This window comes from Coenobita brevimanus, chromosome 93, assembly GCF_032717465.1.
Source record: "Coenobita brevimanus isolate Jiangsu-jjx chromosome 93, ASM3271746v2, whole genome shotgun sequence".
Classification (NCBI taxonomy): domain Eukaryota; kingdom Metazoa; phylum Arthropoda; class Malacostraca; order Decapoda; family Coenobitidae; genus Coenobita; species Coenobita brevimanus.
In genome coordinates this window covers 58,833,898-58,852,215 of record NC_137046.1, presented here as the reverse complement: position 1 = coordinate 58,852,215, position 18,318 = coordinate 58,833,898, and the positions used below count along the sequence as shown (strand labels likewise).

At 43.0% G+C, this 18,318-nt stretch overlaps 1 protein-coding gene across 2 annotated transcripts in view; it reads left to right on the top strand.

Annotated features, from left to right (window-relative positions):
* Positions 1-17,487, top strand: part of LOC145412352 (uncharacterized) — a 53,204-nt gene extending 35,717 nt beyond the window's left edge. For both annotated transcript variants that reach the window (XM_080282240.1, XM_080282239.1), the window contains exons 15-18: positions 6,598-6,809; positions 7,766-9,316; positions 14,592-14,729; positions 16,557-17,487. In XM_080282240.1, coding sequence (XP_080138366.1) covers positions 6,598-6,809; positions 7,766-9,316; positions 14,592-14,729; positions 16,557-16,634 — 1,979 coding nt within the window. In that variant the 3' untranslated portion in view covers positions 16,635-17,487. The remainder of the gene's footprint in view (positions 1-6,597; positions 6,810-7,765; positions 9,317-14,591; positions 14,730-16,556) is intronic.
* The last annotated feature ends 831 nt before the right edge of the window (positions 17,488-18,318 follow it).

The following is an 18,318-nucleotide window of genomic DNA, read 5'->3' as shown; positions in this document are numbered from 1 at the left end:
AGAAAGCATATGACAGGGTGGATAGACAAGGATTGTGGAAAGTGTTAAGAATATATGGAGTAGATGGGAAGTTGTTGAATGCTGTGAAGAGTATGTATGATGGTGCTAAGGCTGCAGTGCGTGTGGATGGTGAACTAAGTGAATTTTTCTCTTTGAAAGTTGGGTTGAAACAGGGATGTGTCATGTCTCCATGGTTGTTCAATCTGTACATGGATGGGGTAATAAAAGAGGTACAAGGTAGGGTAGTGGATGTTGGAGTGGCCCTGGTGAGAGATAGTGTTTGGAAACTCCCTGTACTGTTGTTTGCAGATGATACTGTGTTGTTGAGTGAAGATGAAGGGGAGCTGCAAGGCTTGGTGGATGAGTTTGAGAGAGTGTGTAAGAAACGGAACCTAAAGGTGAATGTAGGGAAGAGTAAAGTGATGGTCTTTGAGAGAGTGAAGTCAGTGAATGTATAGCGAGGTTGGATGGTGAGGAATTGGAAAATGTGAGTACGTTTAAGTATTTGGGTAGTGTGAGGAGTAAGGATGGAGGTTTGGAGGGTGAAGTGCTTGAAAAGGGTACAGCAGGGAAGAAAGGTTGCTGGTTCCTTGAAAGCAGTGATAAGAAAAACAGGAAGTGAGCATGGAAGTGAATAAGTTACTACATGACAGTATTGTGATACCAACTCTAACGTACGGAAGTGAAGCTTGACGTTGTTGGAAGGACACAAGTCAGAGTAGAGAGCAGTGGAAATGAGTTATTTAAGAGGAGCTTGTGGAGTCACGTGGAGAGACAGGCTGACGAATGAGGATATAAAGGAGCGTTGTGGTGTTGATGTGGATGTGATAGGAATCGTTGTGAGGAACACACTGAGGTGGTTTGGCCTGGGGGAGAGGATGGAGGGTGAAAGACTGATCTTGTGCAGAGATGGTATGTGAGGTGGAGGGTGGAAGAGGGAGGAGACCGGATGTGATGGAGGGATGGGGTGGAGAGGTATATGAGAGAGGGGGGTGTGAGTTGGGAGCAGGGTAGTGAAATGGCGGGGGACAGGGCGACTTGGAGGCGATTTGTTTGTGGCCACCCCAAACGGGATTGAGGCGTCTGGCAATAGATAGATAGATAGATAGACGTCTTTCAACCAATTTCGAGGATTTTATTTTGTATTTGACTTCAACCCCAAATAAGGGTTAGGGATCATTTGTGGTAGAAATTAATCTCTAAATCATTGAAAGTAGAGGTAAATCCTACCTGTAGTGAAAGAAAAAATTAAAATACACAGACTATAATATCTGTCTATCTATCTATCTATCTATTGCCAGATGCCTCAATCCCGTTCGGGGTGGCCACAAACAAATCGCCTCCACGTTGCCCTGTCCCCCACCGTTTCACTGCCCTGCTCCCAACTCACACCCCCCTCTCTCATATACCTCTCCACCTCATCCCTCCATCTCATCCTCGGCCTCCCCCTCCTCTTCCCCCCTCCACCTCACTCACATACACTCTCTTTGTCAGTCTTTCACCCTCCATCCTCTCCACATGGCCAAACCACCTCAGTGTATTCCTCTTAACGCTTCCTGTCACATCCACATCCACACCACAACACTTCTTTATATCCTGATTTGTCAGCCTGTCTCTCCATGTGACTCCACAGGCTCCTCTTAAGTAACTCATTTCCACTGCTCTCACTCTTGACTTGTGTCCTTCCAGCAATGTCCAAGCTTCACTTCCATACGTTAGAGTTGGTATCACAATACTGTCATGTAGTAACTTTTTCACTTCCATGCTCACTTCCCTGCTTCTTATCACTGCTTTCAAGGAACCAGCAACCTTTCTTCCCTGCTGTACCCTTTCAAGCACTTCACCCTCCAAACCTCCATCCTTACTCATCACACCACCCAAGTACTTAAACGTACTCACATTTTCCAATTCCTCACCATCCAACCTTGCTGTATATTGACTGACTTCACCTCTCTCAAAGACCATCACTTTACTCTTCCCTAGATTCACCTTTGGATTCTGTTTCTTACACACTCTCCCAAACTCATCCACTAAGCCTTGCAGGTCTCCTTCACCTTCACTCAACAACACAGTATCATCTGCAAACAACAGTACAGGGAGTTTCCAAACACTATCCTCTCTCACCAGGGCCACTGTAATAAATGACAAAAATTCCATTTTTTTTCCCCCCCTTCCTAGCTTTTGTGCAAATGTAAATGTATTCTTCTTGGCTTTCGCTCCTCCCTTTGGTCATGAGAGGTCTGTTGTAGAGCTTGTTGAGGGGCCTGGGGCAGCCATAGTGCCATGAAAAAAACACAGCCAATGTGTAAGGAGTGTGGTGCAAGACTGAGGGGTACCGTCGTAAAATGGGAATATGCTCCACCCATGAGAAACGAGCTCTAGTGCTCGACCAATGAGAAACGAGCTAACAAACAAGTTGTAATGCTCCCTCCACGAATGAGAAACAAGCAAACAAATGAGTTTTAATGCTCCACCAGTGAGGAATGAGCTAATAAGAAATGAGCTCTAGCACTCCATGAATGAGAAACGAGCTATTAAGAAACTAATTATGGTGCTCCACCAACGAGAAACGAGTTTTATCACATGGCCAGTGATGATGTCAAACAGTGAGGGACACGATGCGTATTTTTTTTCGGTGATGTTAGTGTGTGAATTACGATATTTGATGCGTGAAATACGATCTTGTCCGCCATTTTTTGCTACGTTTCTCAGAAATGCGCAGCATAGAATTGCATGTGTTAAAAGGTATGACTGCACATACACCATCTAATCCTGTGTTGTCCCATGAGGAGTGTAGGAACCCAGGGCTAGGCAAGTTGGTCCTGGCATTTAAGATGTGAGTGACCAGCCTCACTCATCGTTGAGTGGCATAAGTGAGCAATAAAAACCAACCACCCCTTGGACATAAACCTGCCCAGGTTGAAGTCAATTAGAGCGCCTTATTTACCCACTAAACCACCAGGCGCTATAATTTGGTTTTATGGTTACTACCTAGTGTAGTAAATGGTTTCTGGTGTACAGGAAACCACTTGGCTTGTCGCTTAGTGCAGAGTCACCCGTAGACAGAAGGAAGCAGAAAGAATGAAGGAAAGAAAGAAAGAAGAGGAAGGAAGAAAGAGAGGAAATGGCAGTCACCCAAGTGCAGCGCTATATCAAGTGAGTGGTTCGTGAGCACCTCCATCTACCACCCATATTTAGACAGGGTTAAATGGGGATAAATTCACTGTGAATGGTGGTTTTTGCAAAATTATCCTGCCACATATGGAGTATTGACATTTTTGTTGCTTTGTCTATACATTCAGCTCTTCTGCTTGAGATACCTATAATCATTTTGGTTAAAAAAAAAAAAAAAAGGCCCATGCCACAGATTTTTATTGAAAAAGTTTCTCGTGGCGAAATTACCCCACCTGATGGGGTACTTTCACCGCAACCTATTTAAAAAAAAAAAAAAAAAAAAAAATCCTGCCATTAAACTAAAAAAAGAAATGCTTAATGGCTTCTGTTGTTATAATACTACACTACATATCATACACAGTTGGTTATAACTTGGCTTAAGTAGCCAAGGCTACCATACAGTAGGGCCTATACCATGTATTGGGCAAACTTTACGTCGATGGCATCCATCACTGTTTCACTGATAACGAAGTGGTTGGCATGATTGGAAGTTGGTCGGGGGGGACTCCTTTAGGACACCAAGGATGTCTGATACTAGTACACAGCACTAATCCACTCGCGTTGGCCACTGGAACACTCTCCTCGGTCCTTCAGGAGCCTTGAAGCACAGGTCCACATCGCCCTTTTCAGTGTTCTGCTTCAACACAACTGCTGTGTGCCACTTTGAATCATACACAGCATCTACGAACTTCCCAACTTCGTCACGAAGACTGTCCGTATGCTATAGGGCATCTTGTAGGGAGTCTACATTGGAGTCTTCATCACTAGATATGTTGGTCCATGTTGTAAGTGGGTTGCCTGTCTGTTCTTCGTCATCTCCGCCAAAGGTTAGCTGTTGAGGTGTAGGTTTAGGCTTTTTCATCACCTGCACTCCTGCTGAAGCTTTCACACTGATGCCAGTTGCAGCCTTTCCCTTTCCAGTCACAGTCTTCTCCTCCTTCACATTCCTCTCCTCTTCTTTCATTCAAGAGTCGCTGCAGGGCCTCTGGCTCTATAAGGCATTCACCATTCTTCAGCTGAACGTGCCTCCTCTTTCGTTTCCCTGCAAGAAGTGCCTCCTTAGTCGAAGACAATTGTTGAGGGGGGATGACCCTAATTAGGGCAGATCGCATAGAGTTGTGGGGAGTAAGAGGGATGGAAGTGTGTTGCATACTAGAGGCCGAATTAGAAGGTCTAGCTGAGGACGTAGCCCTAGATGCTAAAGTGGATGCTGCAGTGGACACTGAAGGGACATAGGGAGTTGTAATCACCAACTGGTCATCTGCGATTGCATCTTTGTTGAGCGGGCAAAGGCCACATGCATGGAAAGCATTAGTGGCATTCCTTGGATTCATGGTCACACGGTCAAAGAGCTTCTTGAGAAAGAGAAAATAAACTTGCTCATATATTGCTGGTGGGACTTGCAATACCAGTCTTGCAGAATCTGCCTCCAGTAGGTCTTCAAGAGACCATAGACGCCTTCATCGAGTGGTTGGAGCCTGGAGGATGTATGTGGCAGAAGACAGTCATTCTTATGGAAAATTTTTGAGAAACACGTAGCCTACCCAACCCTACAAACCAAGAAATCCTCCCCTTCACAATTCACACAACATGTGAAAGAAAAACACTCCCAACCCAAGCATCTGAAAGGATAAAGGCACTCAAATACAAGTAGCTAAAATATGTAGGCTACCATTGTGCCAGCAGCAAGGCTGTCCTTGGTGTAGGGCTTCACTTTCATGCAAACATATTTATATGGCATTTTCTTCTGGATGCTGGGTGACTCATGGGGGTAGGTTACCATTCAGATTCACCTCAGATTTTCAAATTATTTTTCCATCCATCCATCCATCATCCAATCCTACGTTGCCCCATGAGGAGCTTAGGAGCATGGGGCTAGGCAAGTTGGTCCTGACAATTAAGATGAGAGTGACCAGCATCACTCATCCCTAAATGGCGTCACATGAGCAGTAAACCCGAACCACCCCTTGCATATAAACCTTCACCGACTCAATCCGATTTGAATGCCGTAATTACTCACTAAACCACCAGGCACCAAAATTTGGTTATACGGTTACCACCTAGCATAGTAAATGGTTTCCTGGTGTACAGGAAACCATTAGGTTTGTCACTTAGTGTAAATTGATGATCAAAAACAGAGAGGAGAATGTTAATACCTTAATATGGCCTGAAACATGTAAGTAATGGATAATTAGATTTTTTTTTTTTTTTCCAGTATTCATTGATGCAATGAATGCTGAAAATTTTCAGTAAACCAAAGTCAAATGCCACTTTTTTGCACAGTGGATCAAAACTTCACATGACCTTGTTAGGTCTGCATTCCTCTAAAACCTAAGCCCAACAGAAACCAAATCCATGCAATAGTTTCAAAGCTCTGGGCCTTTGAATTGGAATTATTGGCGTCACGGCAAAATTACCCCATTTTACCTTAGCGCACCAACAAGCTGGCATAGCATGATTGTGATGTGAGCACTGTGCAGCAGCGTCTTTGAGTTTTAGTCTAACACTAGTTGCATCATGCCTCATCACTTAGTTATCAAGGTACACACGCTTGAGTGAACATGCGTTTAATCCACTTGGCAATTTGTTGCAAGTTGAGCAGTGAAAGATCTTGAAGAACAATGTGTTTGCATGAAATTCTGTTTTAAATTGGAAAAAACTTTTACTTTCTGAAAAATGTCATAACAGGTGATGAAACATGGGTGTACGGCTACAGTGTTGAAACAAAAAGAGAGCCATCACAGTGAATTGGAACACCATCATCACAGTCGAAAAAAGGACGTCAGAGTCGCTCAAATGTAAAGGTTATGTTGATTGTCTTTTTTCATTGGAAGGGCATTGTTCATCATCCACTTGGTCAGACAGCCAATTTAGAGTTTTACTTGGATGTCTTGAAGCATTTGAGGAAGGCAGTGCAAAGGAAGAGGCCTGAGGCATAGCCAAACAAAACCTGGATGCTATATCATGACAATGCACCTGCTCGCACATCACTCCTTATCCATGACTTTTTGGTGAAACACAAGATGACTATCATCTCCCAGCCACCCTGCTAACCAGATCTGGCCCCAGAGGACCCCTCCTTCCCCTACCCCTCCAGTTGAAATCCATCCGGAAAGGTTGCTGATTTCAGACAATAGAAGAGATAGAAGAAAAACTAGAAAATTTGCCAAGTGCACTAAACACACATTCACTCAAACGTGTATCTCATTGACTAAGTGACAGGGCATGATGTGGCTAATGTTAGACTAAAGCTCATAGTCATCACTACACAGTGCTCTTGTTATGATCACACTATGCCAGTTAATTGGTACATTATTTAAAAAGGGCTCCTATGCTTGGACATTGATGTAGCATAGCACTAATTTCCTTTTGCAGCAGTTGTTAAAAGCTGAGATATAACTAACTAGTATATCATCTCCTTAGGTGGAAGTGGTGGTGGTCACACTGTTAGGGGGGTTCCTGGTCATTCACCGAACACTTCCTCAGGTCAGTCAGGAGCAGCACGACAGCAAGGTGCCTCAGCTGGCCAGAGTGTGGGGTCGGCTGAAGGCCAGCCACGGCCACCACGCACACGCACCAATGTTGCGCTTCAGGCAATTATGAAGAGAAATTCAGCCATGCAAGAGGCCAAGCAGGTATGAGTCTCATGGTATAATGTCGTGCCAGATGTGTATAGCAACTACCAGTTACATACTGCATTAATTTTCCACCGTTCTTGAAATTTATAACTATATTGCGACTAGTTTCACAGTAGCTGGGGGGTTTTCCATGCATTATTTTTCACTATGATTCTTAATGAGAAGTTCGAGCTCTGTGAGAGTGCTGCAGCTCCTGTCTCACTGTATGCTAGACTTTTATTTACCATTAGAGTTGGGTGTACTTTCCTGCTGCAACCAGAGTCTTGGCTATCCTTTCAGAGTGAATTAGGATAGAAATTGAAAGATTATGGCCAGGGTGCTTCACTCAGAGGAGTTCATTGCATGTAGACATACCAAAATAATAAAGTGTACCAGTTGTCTTTTGGGAGTAAATTAAAAACAAGGAAACAGAAAAGACATTTGTTGGCTGTAAATGATGAGGAAAGATTGACTGATGGGGTATAAATGTTTGAGAGGATAACATAAAGCTAACTGTTAGTCAGTAAGGTTTATTGAAGAGAGATGGGGAATATTTTTATCTTGTACAGAGGAGTGATTGATATAATGTGACTGATGTACAGTGCATATAGTTCTTATTGAAGACATATGGTTTTAATTCTGATTTAAGCATTTGGAGTGCACATTACAGCTCCAACTGTGTTTCTGGGAGTGCCCATGCCACAGGTCAGGCAAAGCTAACCTGACCTGCACTTCAAAACTGTACTGTGCGTAGGCTTGGAGGATGAGTAATTGCACACATCATGAGTTAAAGTTTCATGTAGAGATTTTATTTATTTTTCTGCTGAATGATTTTATTATGTTCAAGGAAACCCTGTGCTTTTCTTGTTTGGCCCTTTGTTAATATTGTATGTAAGGACAAGCAAACAACTAAATGCAAACAGATTGAGAGGAAAATATTAAAGATAAGATATTGTATGACCTCTATTTTCAAGGTTACTTTCAAGACACCTTCTCCAGCTATCTCACCAAATCCATCTGAAGCTTCTAGTGATAGCCACCGTAGTCAATTGTCCACACCTCCACTCATGCCTGGGACTTCTCAGCGTGACCCAATGTCCAGCTCTCCCATGCCTTACCATCAGGTGTACCAGATGGCTGCACATGCTCAGGGACAGGGATCATCATATTCAAGACAAAACCAAGGAAATGAAAACACTTTTCCACACCAGCAGTTTGGAGGACAAACTGCCTGGGGAGGAATGAGTGGTAATCATCCTTCACAGCAGAATATTAGTTTGTCTGTGCATCAGCAGAACCAGTCCATGGGTAGTGGGCCAAATTTCAGTGCTCAAAGAAGCAGCAATGTTAGTTCCCCCCAAAATGTTCTCCAGCAGATACAATCTCCTGCACCAAGCCAGGCAGACTTGTTAACTGCAGGTATCTTTAACCGACCACCTCTAGAGGGCTTCCATCAAATGGGTGGGCATATGCCACCCAGACCAGGGTTAGAATTACCACCAAGACCTGGCATAGATATGCCATCCAGACCTGGGGTAGATATGCCACCAAGACCTGGGGTAGATATGCCACCAAGACCTGGGGTAGATATGCCACCAAGACCTGGGGTAGATATGCCACCAAGACCTGGGGTAGACTTGTCACCAAGATCTGGGGTAGAGATGCCACCCAGACCTGGGGCTGATGTGCCACCCAGACCTGGGGTAGATATGCCTCCCAGACCAGGGGTAAATATGCCACCCAGACCAGGGATGGATTTGCCACCTAGACCTGGGGTAGATATGCCACCCAAATCAGGGTTAGATATGTTGAACAGAATGAGGGAACCAGCTCCTAGAATGCTGGAAATGATGGGTATGGCACGTGCACCTCCTTCTTTTGGACAGGTAGAAGGTTTGGCAAACCCAGTCAGAATGAGACCTCCTGGGAACGAGGTATCAGGGCTGGACACTCCACGTATGACCCAGGTGCCATACAGACCTACACAGTCGCAGCATGATGTGCTCTCTAGTCCATCACAAACAAATGCAAATCCAATGTTTTCTCCTGGTGCTGTGAGTCCCCACCAGTATGGCATGGATGGAAGACAGAATGTTGGTTGCTCTGGTGTCGCTGGAGTGCCTGGTGGGCTAAGAAATATGTTTGGAGAGAATAATATAGCAGAACCCAGGAGCCCAGGGTTCTCCCCACCCATTAGCATGTCTTGGGGGTCAGGCCAGGGTGAAGGTAAGAACTACCCCATAAATCACCCAACTACTCTAGCCAACCTTTTGCAGCAGCATGCACCAGTTGATATGAGGCTTAACCTCTCTATGGATAATGGATCAGAACAGCACAATTCTGGCATACCAAGGCTACCTGGTGGTCCCTCTGCTCACAACCCTGCCATGAGTCCTCGCAGCCCCCCTGGAGTGAGCCCACTTGGCAATGTACACTTAGGGATGCTCACCAGGCCTTCCACACAGCCCACTGGCCCAAGACCTCAGGCTCATCTTCCCCCACCTCACTCGCCATTCATGCATGAGGTCAGTGTCTGTTGAATCTGTAGCGAATTAATCTTTATGTCATGTATATGGTAGGTGAGGGCGCTTATCATCCACTCACTTGATGTAGTGCTGCTCTCGGGTTCCTGCCATTTCCTCTCTTCCTTCCTTCTTTCCTTCCTTCCTCTTCTGTCTTTCTTTCCTTCCTTCCACTTTTGTCTTTCTTTCCTTCCTTCCTCTTTTGTCTTTCTTTCCTTCATTCGTTCCTCTTCTGTCTGTGGGTGGCTGTACACTGAGTGACAATTCAGATGGTTTCCTGCACACCAGGAAACCAATTACTGCGCTGGGTGGTAACCATACAGCCAAATTATGGTGCCTAGTGGTTTAGAGGGTAATTAAGGTGCTCCAGTCGGATTGAGCTGGTGCGGGTTTATATCCAAGGGATGGTTGGGGTTTATTGCTCACATAATGCCACCCCGGGGTGCAGGAGGCTTGTCATTCACATCTCAAATGTCAGGACCAACTTGTCAAGCCCAGGGCTCCTATGCTTCTCATGGGGCAACGCAGGATTAGAAGGTGAATGAATGTCATGTTTTCTTTGCTCAGTTTTTAGAATAGGGAGTTATCATGACAAAATTCTCATAATGCTAGTTTTGCATTTCATTGTCTTTCATTACTCAGTTTTTTCTTTGGGGTATACGGCTGGAGTATGTGGATGCCCCTGCCCTACATAGTCTTGGGTCACCCTTGGGCAAGATGTAGGACCCATTAGTCCACCAAGATGGTAGTAGATGGGTAGTTAGCATCATCCCAGGAGGTTCTACCAAGGGGGTGTCAAGAGTCCAGGGTCTGGCAACTGGCCTTGCACAACACTCCCAGGCGAGGAACTCAACCACATTTACCAAGTAATCTATAAGTCTCCTCTGAGACTACTACCCATAAATATCTTCCATACACAGCTCATCTTCTTAGATGCTATGCTTCCTTCTTTTTCTGTGCACCTCACAGTGTGGAAGGACTCTGTTCCAACCCTGACAGTGTGCTGTCTGCCACAGGAAGGTGTCTGCTTGTATGTGATCAGTGGGTCTACTTGGCCACACAGACTAGGATAGAGCAACAACAACAACAGCAATAATTCTTCTTTGTCAGTATCATAATAGTAATAGTAATAGGTTGGGGCATCCACAGGCCTCTCACTCAGGTGACTACACTGAGTGACAAACCAAATGTTTACTGTAACCAAGGGAACCCTTTGTTGTAGTGGGAGATAACTTGGTAACAACTGGTGGTCTAGTGGGTCAAGGTGCTTCAACCAGCTGGGTTCCACAAGGGTTTGCATATGATGACATCATTGTGGTGGTTCGGCTTTATTGCTCACATAATGCCACTAAGGGCCAAGTGAGGCTGGTCACCAATTTACTGCACCAAATAACCAGGAAGTTTAAAAGTGAGTTTAATGTTCAGGTTTGTGATCTTGATGCATTTCATGTTGTTTAGTGGTTAGAATTCTCCAGCTGAAGTGATGACCTTTGATCATATCATTTATAAGGACTTTACTATGTTTGCTTGTTTCGGCACCGGCCACCTGATGGTGGTTCTCCCTGTCACTTGATCTCTGGCAGTTTCCCTGTTCAGTCCCATATCCCTAATGCCACACTATGACCATGTCCCAGGTAATTTTTGATCAGCCTCTCGTAACTCTACCTCTGACCTGCACACTTCTCACTGTCATCCTCCATCTTTTCAACATAGCCAGACCATCCCAATCTACTTCTCCTCATCACAGCAATAAATTCCACTCTCATCCTTTCTCATAAGTGTTAATCACAATCCTAGTCCCCCAGGCCTTGCATTCAAGGATGCAATATACCTCCATCTAATCATTGTAATTCCTGTACATTTGAACCTGTGAAAATCCTCTTCCTTTACTGCCCGGGTCTCACTATCATACAACATTACATTCCTAACACATGCCACATATAAAAATCCTTTGGCATGGAGGAAGAGCCCTCTCAGTGTTAGGAGAATTAACAGCTCCAGCCACTCCTTACCCTGGCCATATAGCTAGCTCCAGCCTCACCTCCAGCACATAGCATGTCCCCCAAATAACAAAACTCCACATACTCAAGAGACTCGCCAGCAAGATCAGTCCATTCACATCTGACAATCTATACATGCTCTTCCTGACTCACAGCACACACAAAATAAATATTATTTCGCAGCCTGCCTCCAGTACCACTACATCTCTTATGCACTCACTTATCACAAACATTGCAGCAGACAGTGTTACTTCCCACACCCTTGTGGCAAACCTCACATGGCCACATTCTGTCTCTGCTTTGACAGTACCACTATCAACCCTAGATATCATCACTTGTGTTTATATCTGCAGTTGCTCTCAAACCCTTATGCTCCATTCCATCTCTCCATTTTCAAAATCTTCCCTCCACCTCCTTTTCATTCTCTGCAATCTACACAAATTCATCAGCATGCCACATCTTTCATGGGAGTCCATTTCTGAAGTCATGTGACAGAGCTTCAAGCACCATGACAAACAAAAAAGGACTCAAGACTGACTCTTGATGCATGCCAACATTTGCAGAAAACACATCACTCAGATCTCCATTTACTCAAACCTGGTTGCAAGCACCCACATACAAGCCATAACCACTCTAACCAGTTATTCCTCGATCCCAGGCTTTCTCATTGCCCACTTCACTACCTCCCAAAGGACTCTGTCAGTAGCCTTCTCCAAATCCACAAAAACAGTGTACAACTTCCATTTCTTTCCTATATATTTTTTCTGAGGCTGTTGGACCAGGAAGATGGCAACAGTTGTCCTTTTGCCTGGCATAAACACAAACTGCATCTCTTCAGTATTCACTCTCTCCCATATTGTACCTTCTTGGACTCTCATTACCTTCATTATATGGTTCAGAAGTTTTATGCCTCTACAATCTCCTCTCTCCAGGGCATCACCCTTCCACTTAAAACACATTGACAATCCCACTCTTCAGCCAATCATATGGGACAGCACACTTATATATAATTGAATTTATCAAATCAGTAACTAAATCCACTCTTTTATCTCCTGAGGCCTTCAGCATATCAGCAGTCAGCCTAAACACACCTGCTACCCTTCCCAACATCATCCTGCCTATTGCCCTGCTCAGATTAGCACCATCAATCAAATGCCAAAGACCAGACATGATCCACGGACTTCAAATCTACATGTTCCAAACACCTCACTCAGCATCTAGTTATAATGTCCTCTCCAGGCATCTTTAATATCCTGACTATCCACCATGACCTTTCGTTCATCATTCTTCACACACTGGTCACCTATGATATCCCTGTTTTCCTTCATCTGATTTGTCACCTTAATTATCACATTCTTCCATTCAGCACTATTTTGGTTGCCCAGTATAAGTCTCTGAGACTCAGATTTTGTCTTGTATTCTTCCTTTTTAGTCCTGTGCTTGGCAGGCAAGTGTTCCTTTGTTACCACTCTCTCCATTCCTGGAAGTCTTCTTTTCTCCATAATTATGGCTTTCTAGCCCCCATCCCACCACCCTTGGAGGGCCCCTTGCTCATCCACACACTGAATCAGTAACTCTCAAGAGATTGTACTTGAGAGCTCTGTACTGCTCATTAACACTTACGTCAACAGCTCCCTGTTCAGCCACCACTTTACTCATCTCGCAATAGAGGGCATCTCTTACTGCTTGGTTTTTCCACTTCATACATTCCTCCTGGGTGCATAGGTCCTCTTCTTTACCACCTTCTCCTTCAGCACTGTGTCCCAAATCAGTAATTTGGGTTGCTGCACACACTCTACACTCCCTATATCTTCAGCCTCATTTACCAACCTCCTAGTAGCCCTCCTGTCCAGGAAATAATCAATCTACCCACTATTACCCCCAGATTCATATGTAGTAAGCCTACATTCTCTTTCTGCAAAATGTGTGTTGCATGCACTTATGTTCATTGTCTCCCCAAATTCAAATATCCTTTCCTCTTCTGAATTCCTCATACCATGTGCTCATCCCCCATGCACCTTTTCATATCCTTGAGCTACTTCACTCACATGACCATTTAAATCCCCACCCAAAACTACATACAGTATACAGTCTCATCATCCCCCATCCCACTTACCACACTTACCAAGTCATTCCAGAGTTTGTCTTTTTCTTCATTATCAAGCCAGCCTGTGGAGCATATGCCGATATAACTGAAAGCATGAGTTTACCAAACAGTATTTTCACTGCTGTAATCCTTTCATTAACTCATTAAATTCATGAAACATCCTATGCTTTTCACCTCAGCCAGCACACCCACATGACCATATCCATCTACACTTTCCAGCGAAAATAGCTTATTTGTACAATCCTTCCCAGAAATCATCTTTGCTAACCCTCTACTGAACCTGACTCCTGTAGGCAGCAAACATCCACCTATCTCCTACTCAGAGTCTTTATCACTGTGTCCTCACAACCTTTCAAACTACCCACATTCCACGGTGCCTCTCTGAACCCCTTATTATTACAGACTTGCCTTTAACTCTTTTGTTTCTCATTTTTGTCATAAGTCGGGTAAATAAAGGAGGAGACAGACCACAGAACATGTCCACTTGCTCATTCCTGAGTCCAGGGATGGGACCCAGGACTCATAGCCCACCAGCCATGGCGAGTGGCTTTGGCAATGGCCTCGGGGCACCCTGCCAACACAACTTCGGGAACACTCTCCAAGCACTCCTTGGCACTGTTACTACTCTGTTATTGTACACCCACTGTTAGGGCTGCCTCATAGGGGGGTTATTCCCAGGTTCGGGCCCCTCCCAATTGGGCAGAAGCAGCAGCCTGGGAACTGTAATGCCCTGTACCATCTGGCACAGATCTGAGCCACATCTCATCCCAGTCCTAGAGTTGCATTAGTGGTGTAATCTTCAAGAGGTGATTGGAGGTATTTTAATCATGTATTGTCACCAGGGGTAGTAGGCTGATCATTACCCTTAAATGTACTTTCGCTCAAAAAAGATATCCTTACTAAAGTGACATGAGTCATTTTGACACAACAGACATGGAAATAAGGAATACTGACATAGCTCAAACTGCTCTACTCATTGTGGAGTCCTGCTTCACTTGATTAAGGATACTTTTTTGAGTGATAGTACAATATGGCACTATGGTAATATATTCCCTGACCCATACACCTTGAAAGAGGTAAAATGGGATTGGCTGTTACCGTTACCACTATTGGTATGGTGAATGTGAGCTCTGCCATATTTTCTGCTATGCTGAAATTACCTTTTTCTCAGGGTGGTGAAGGTGATGGTTCTTCAGGCAACACGTATTCCCTCTTCAGCCCAATGAGCGGAGGGAGCCTGGGGACTGGCCCAAGTCGCACAGTTCCTCACCCTCTCTACCCTGCCACCTCTCAGCCCACTGGACAACAGGTGAGTTTTTAATTTTGTATTGATAGATATTGTGCTGATACTGTTTTACCTATTGAGTACTGTTTAATTATGCAGTAATAGATACCAAGATGGTAACATTCATTTCCATAATACCTGATGTGAGATGTAAGTACCTGAGGCTAGGTCGCTGTTGTCCAGAACATTTAAGGATATTTTGTTGTTGTTATTGGTGGTAGTGTTGTTGATCAATCAGTCTCAGTCTGTCTGGTCAAGCAGATCCATCAAGCACAGGCAAGCCCCTGTCCCTGCAGGGTCATCCCGTGCAGTGATGAACTTGTGTAAATGCGTGAGGAATGGAAATTGAGAGAGCAAAAGATATGATAAAGGTTGGAAAGGATGGATGAGGTATAGGCATGTGTGGAAATGCACATGATGAGGGTTATACTTTTATTTCATTTATTTCATTTATTTTTTTCATAAACATAACAGTTCCATAGGAAATGTGAAGTACATACACTATTTTGCTTGTCTCATACTAAGTGCTCTGTTGATGGTTCTCGTGCTTCCATGCTCTCCTGTTCTTGTTGGTAAAGGGTTCCTTCACAAGGTGGTACTGGTATTCTTTGCTGCCTTTTTGTAAAAATGTTCCTCATATCCCTTCCTATCCTCTGAAAAGAGGATGGTGGCTTGTAGGAGAAGGGCAACTTCAGCTACAGTCTACTAGGTAGATGCTGTTGTTGATGACAGGCTAACGATGGTGATGATGGTGACGATGATGAGCAACTCTTGCCTGTGGTGGCATTGCCTAATTGAAAACCCTCCAAACAATGCATTACACCAGATGCTGAGTTCAGTATGTTAGATGCCAGTGTTTTTTTTCACTGTTAGTGGCTGAAATTGCCATTATTCAAAATATAGCTTAACAACAACCCATGTGTGTATTTTGATGGGGAAAAAAAAAAAAGTTTGTGTTATTTTTTGGTTGTTCCCCCCCCCCCCACAAAAAAAAAATATATATATATGATGATCATCATCATTATCATTATTACTATATTCTTTCCCATTTATATAGAATAGGAAGGATCCAGAAACAAGAACAAGAAACAATAGTGCAAGAGTAAGAGAGAACTATTGACAGTGCCCAGTAAAATGAGCTAGTGTTTTTTTTTATACTTTTGGAGGTTCTCTTATTGAAATGTAGGATTTTATTGCTAAAGATCATACCATTGATAGTTTTTTAAGATTTTCAGATTGTAATTATTTTTGTTATAAAATTGACTGAGTTGAAAAGTAAGTAGCAATAAGAATAATTCACTTTGCATCAGTTTCCAAAAATGCAGTAGTTTCTAGTAGCATAGCTATAAAATGTATTATATACTCATAGAAGCTTAAATAGTATTTTATATGCAAATTATTGGAGAATGCATCAGTGCTACCATTACACCTGTTTTTGTAATCTGTGTATTATTCTTGCTACATTTTATGAAATGTGCATAATATTAATTCAGTATTGTACTGTAATTACAGATAGTACAGAAGTCTTGTAGGAGATGCTTTTGATATTAATGTTCTGTTCCAAACAAATAAAGCAGTACAAGTCAATGTGGATTATGAATTAATGAATACCCCTTCTTAAATGTTCTGGACTGGTAGCATAGCTTTAGGCCCTTACACCTTACAAAGGGAAGTGCAAGGACAGCTGTCTTTTTTGCTCTTGTTGTGTACAATAGTAAGACAGAATTCTGCTGTGCTGCATAATTTATTGAAATACTTCTCAGTAGTTTAAGAATAAAATTAGCTATAATAATTACAGCTTAGTATTGTACTGTAATTAAATGTCTGCATTAATATTCTTTGTGACATCAGTCACTGTGGTCTGGGCCGGGTCCCTCCCCACTGGAGCGCCTCCTGGAGCAAAAGAAGTACAGCAGTGTCCCCAAGTGAAGGGTAGGTTGTATTTCACTGGAGTCAGGTATATATATGTCGCTCAACTGCCCTTGATGGGTCCAAGGCTGAGAATGAAGCCATGCACCACTGAGCTTCCACTGGTATGGGGAGCCCACTGTGGCTTATATTAACCATTTAGTTGGTTAGGACTCTTGGGTTGAAGGTGTTGAGCAGCTGTAGAGCTACAATCGAATCCTGGTTGCTAGGGAAAATAAATGTAGAGCTCTATATTTGTAGTTGTGAGGAGATTGGCAAGAAATGCCTTGATCGCAGTTCATTGATGATGAATCATTTGCATTGTAGAAGTATATACAGTACTGTGACTGAGAAGCCAGTTTGACTTTCCCGTGTGTCTGTTACCTTTTCAGATATTCCGCACACACTTGATGTGGCTCATTCATATTATTTTTTACTTTCTCTGAACTCTTGTGGCTGAGGTAATTTCTGCATGTATTGACACTGACTACCTTGTGCAGTGGCCATTTTCAAGTTCCTTGTACTGGTAGGGGTACACATTAATACACCAGTACCATATTGTATTTAAAGGTGATATATATTAGACAGGTAGTAGCCACAGACAGTAGGTCTTGGTTCTTGACCTTTGTCTTATTATAATCTGTACACTATGTGATATGTTTCCTCAGCAAAGCAGAAACTAGAATATAATATCAATGTAATGACACATATTAAAGCTATTTCAGGCAAGTCTAAGTAGAGAATGCTACTGCTGCCAGAGTACTTAACCCCAGTTTATTAATTGGTTTCTCATTTAGTAGTTATTATCTATACAGATATAATGCAGTTCTATATTTTGTTTTGTATGTACATTAACTTGAGTGAAATAAACCTTCCACACTTAATGTTTGAGTTTCACCAGACCCTTTCATACTATTAAGTATGTAGTATTTACAGCCTCTTATAGTGCTTGGATCCTTAGACAGGTAATTTTTGGCATGAACTTTGCTTGTAGAAACAGACTTTAATTTCATTCTCCGTTCATGTATATTACAGTTTTTTTCTGCCTTAATAGAAAAAGAGATATGAGAACTACCAGCCCAACAAGCATATGGTTCTCTATTCCCCATGCACGTATCCCGTGTTTCACTGCCTGTGTGTACCTCCCCCCCTCCCTGTGCCAGTTTTGTGCCCTTGTCTTCTTTTATTAAGTTTTTGCTCTGTGTGTGTGTGTGTGTGTGTGTGTGTGTGTGGTTTGGGCATGTAGAGAGGATGGAGGATGACAGTTCTCTCGGGCATGGCAATAGATAGATAGATAAATGATAGATAAATGGATTGATACGGACAGATAGATATAGATTTATATTGACTGCATATAGATAGATAGATATAGATCCATATAGACATACAGATAGATAGATATAGATCCATATAGACATACAGATAGAGACAGACACATATGGACAGATATAATGATAGATCTATATAGAGGGATAGATGTAGATCTATGTAGACAGACAAATATATTGACATATGGATAGATGTATGGATTGATAGATACATATAGACAGGCTGATGGGTAATGACACATTTGATGTAATGTGCTTACATACTTTATGATGGCGAAATATACATTATTTTCATATACATTATGTGTTCTTTCCATAGACCTCAATTTTATTTTTATTATCATAATGAAGCAGGCTTTAGATTAAGGAGGTCATAA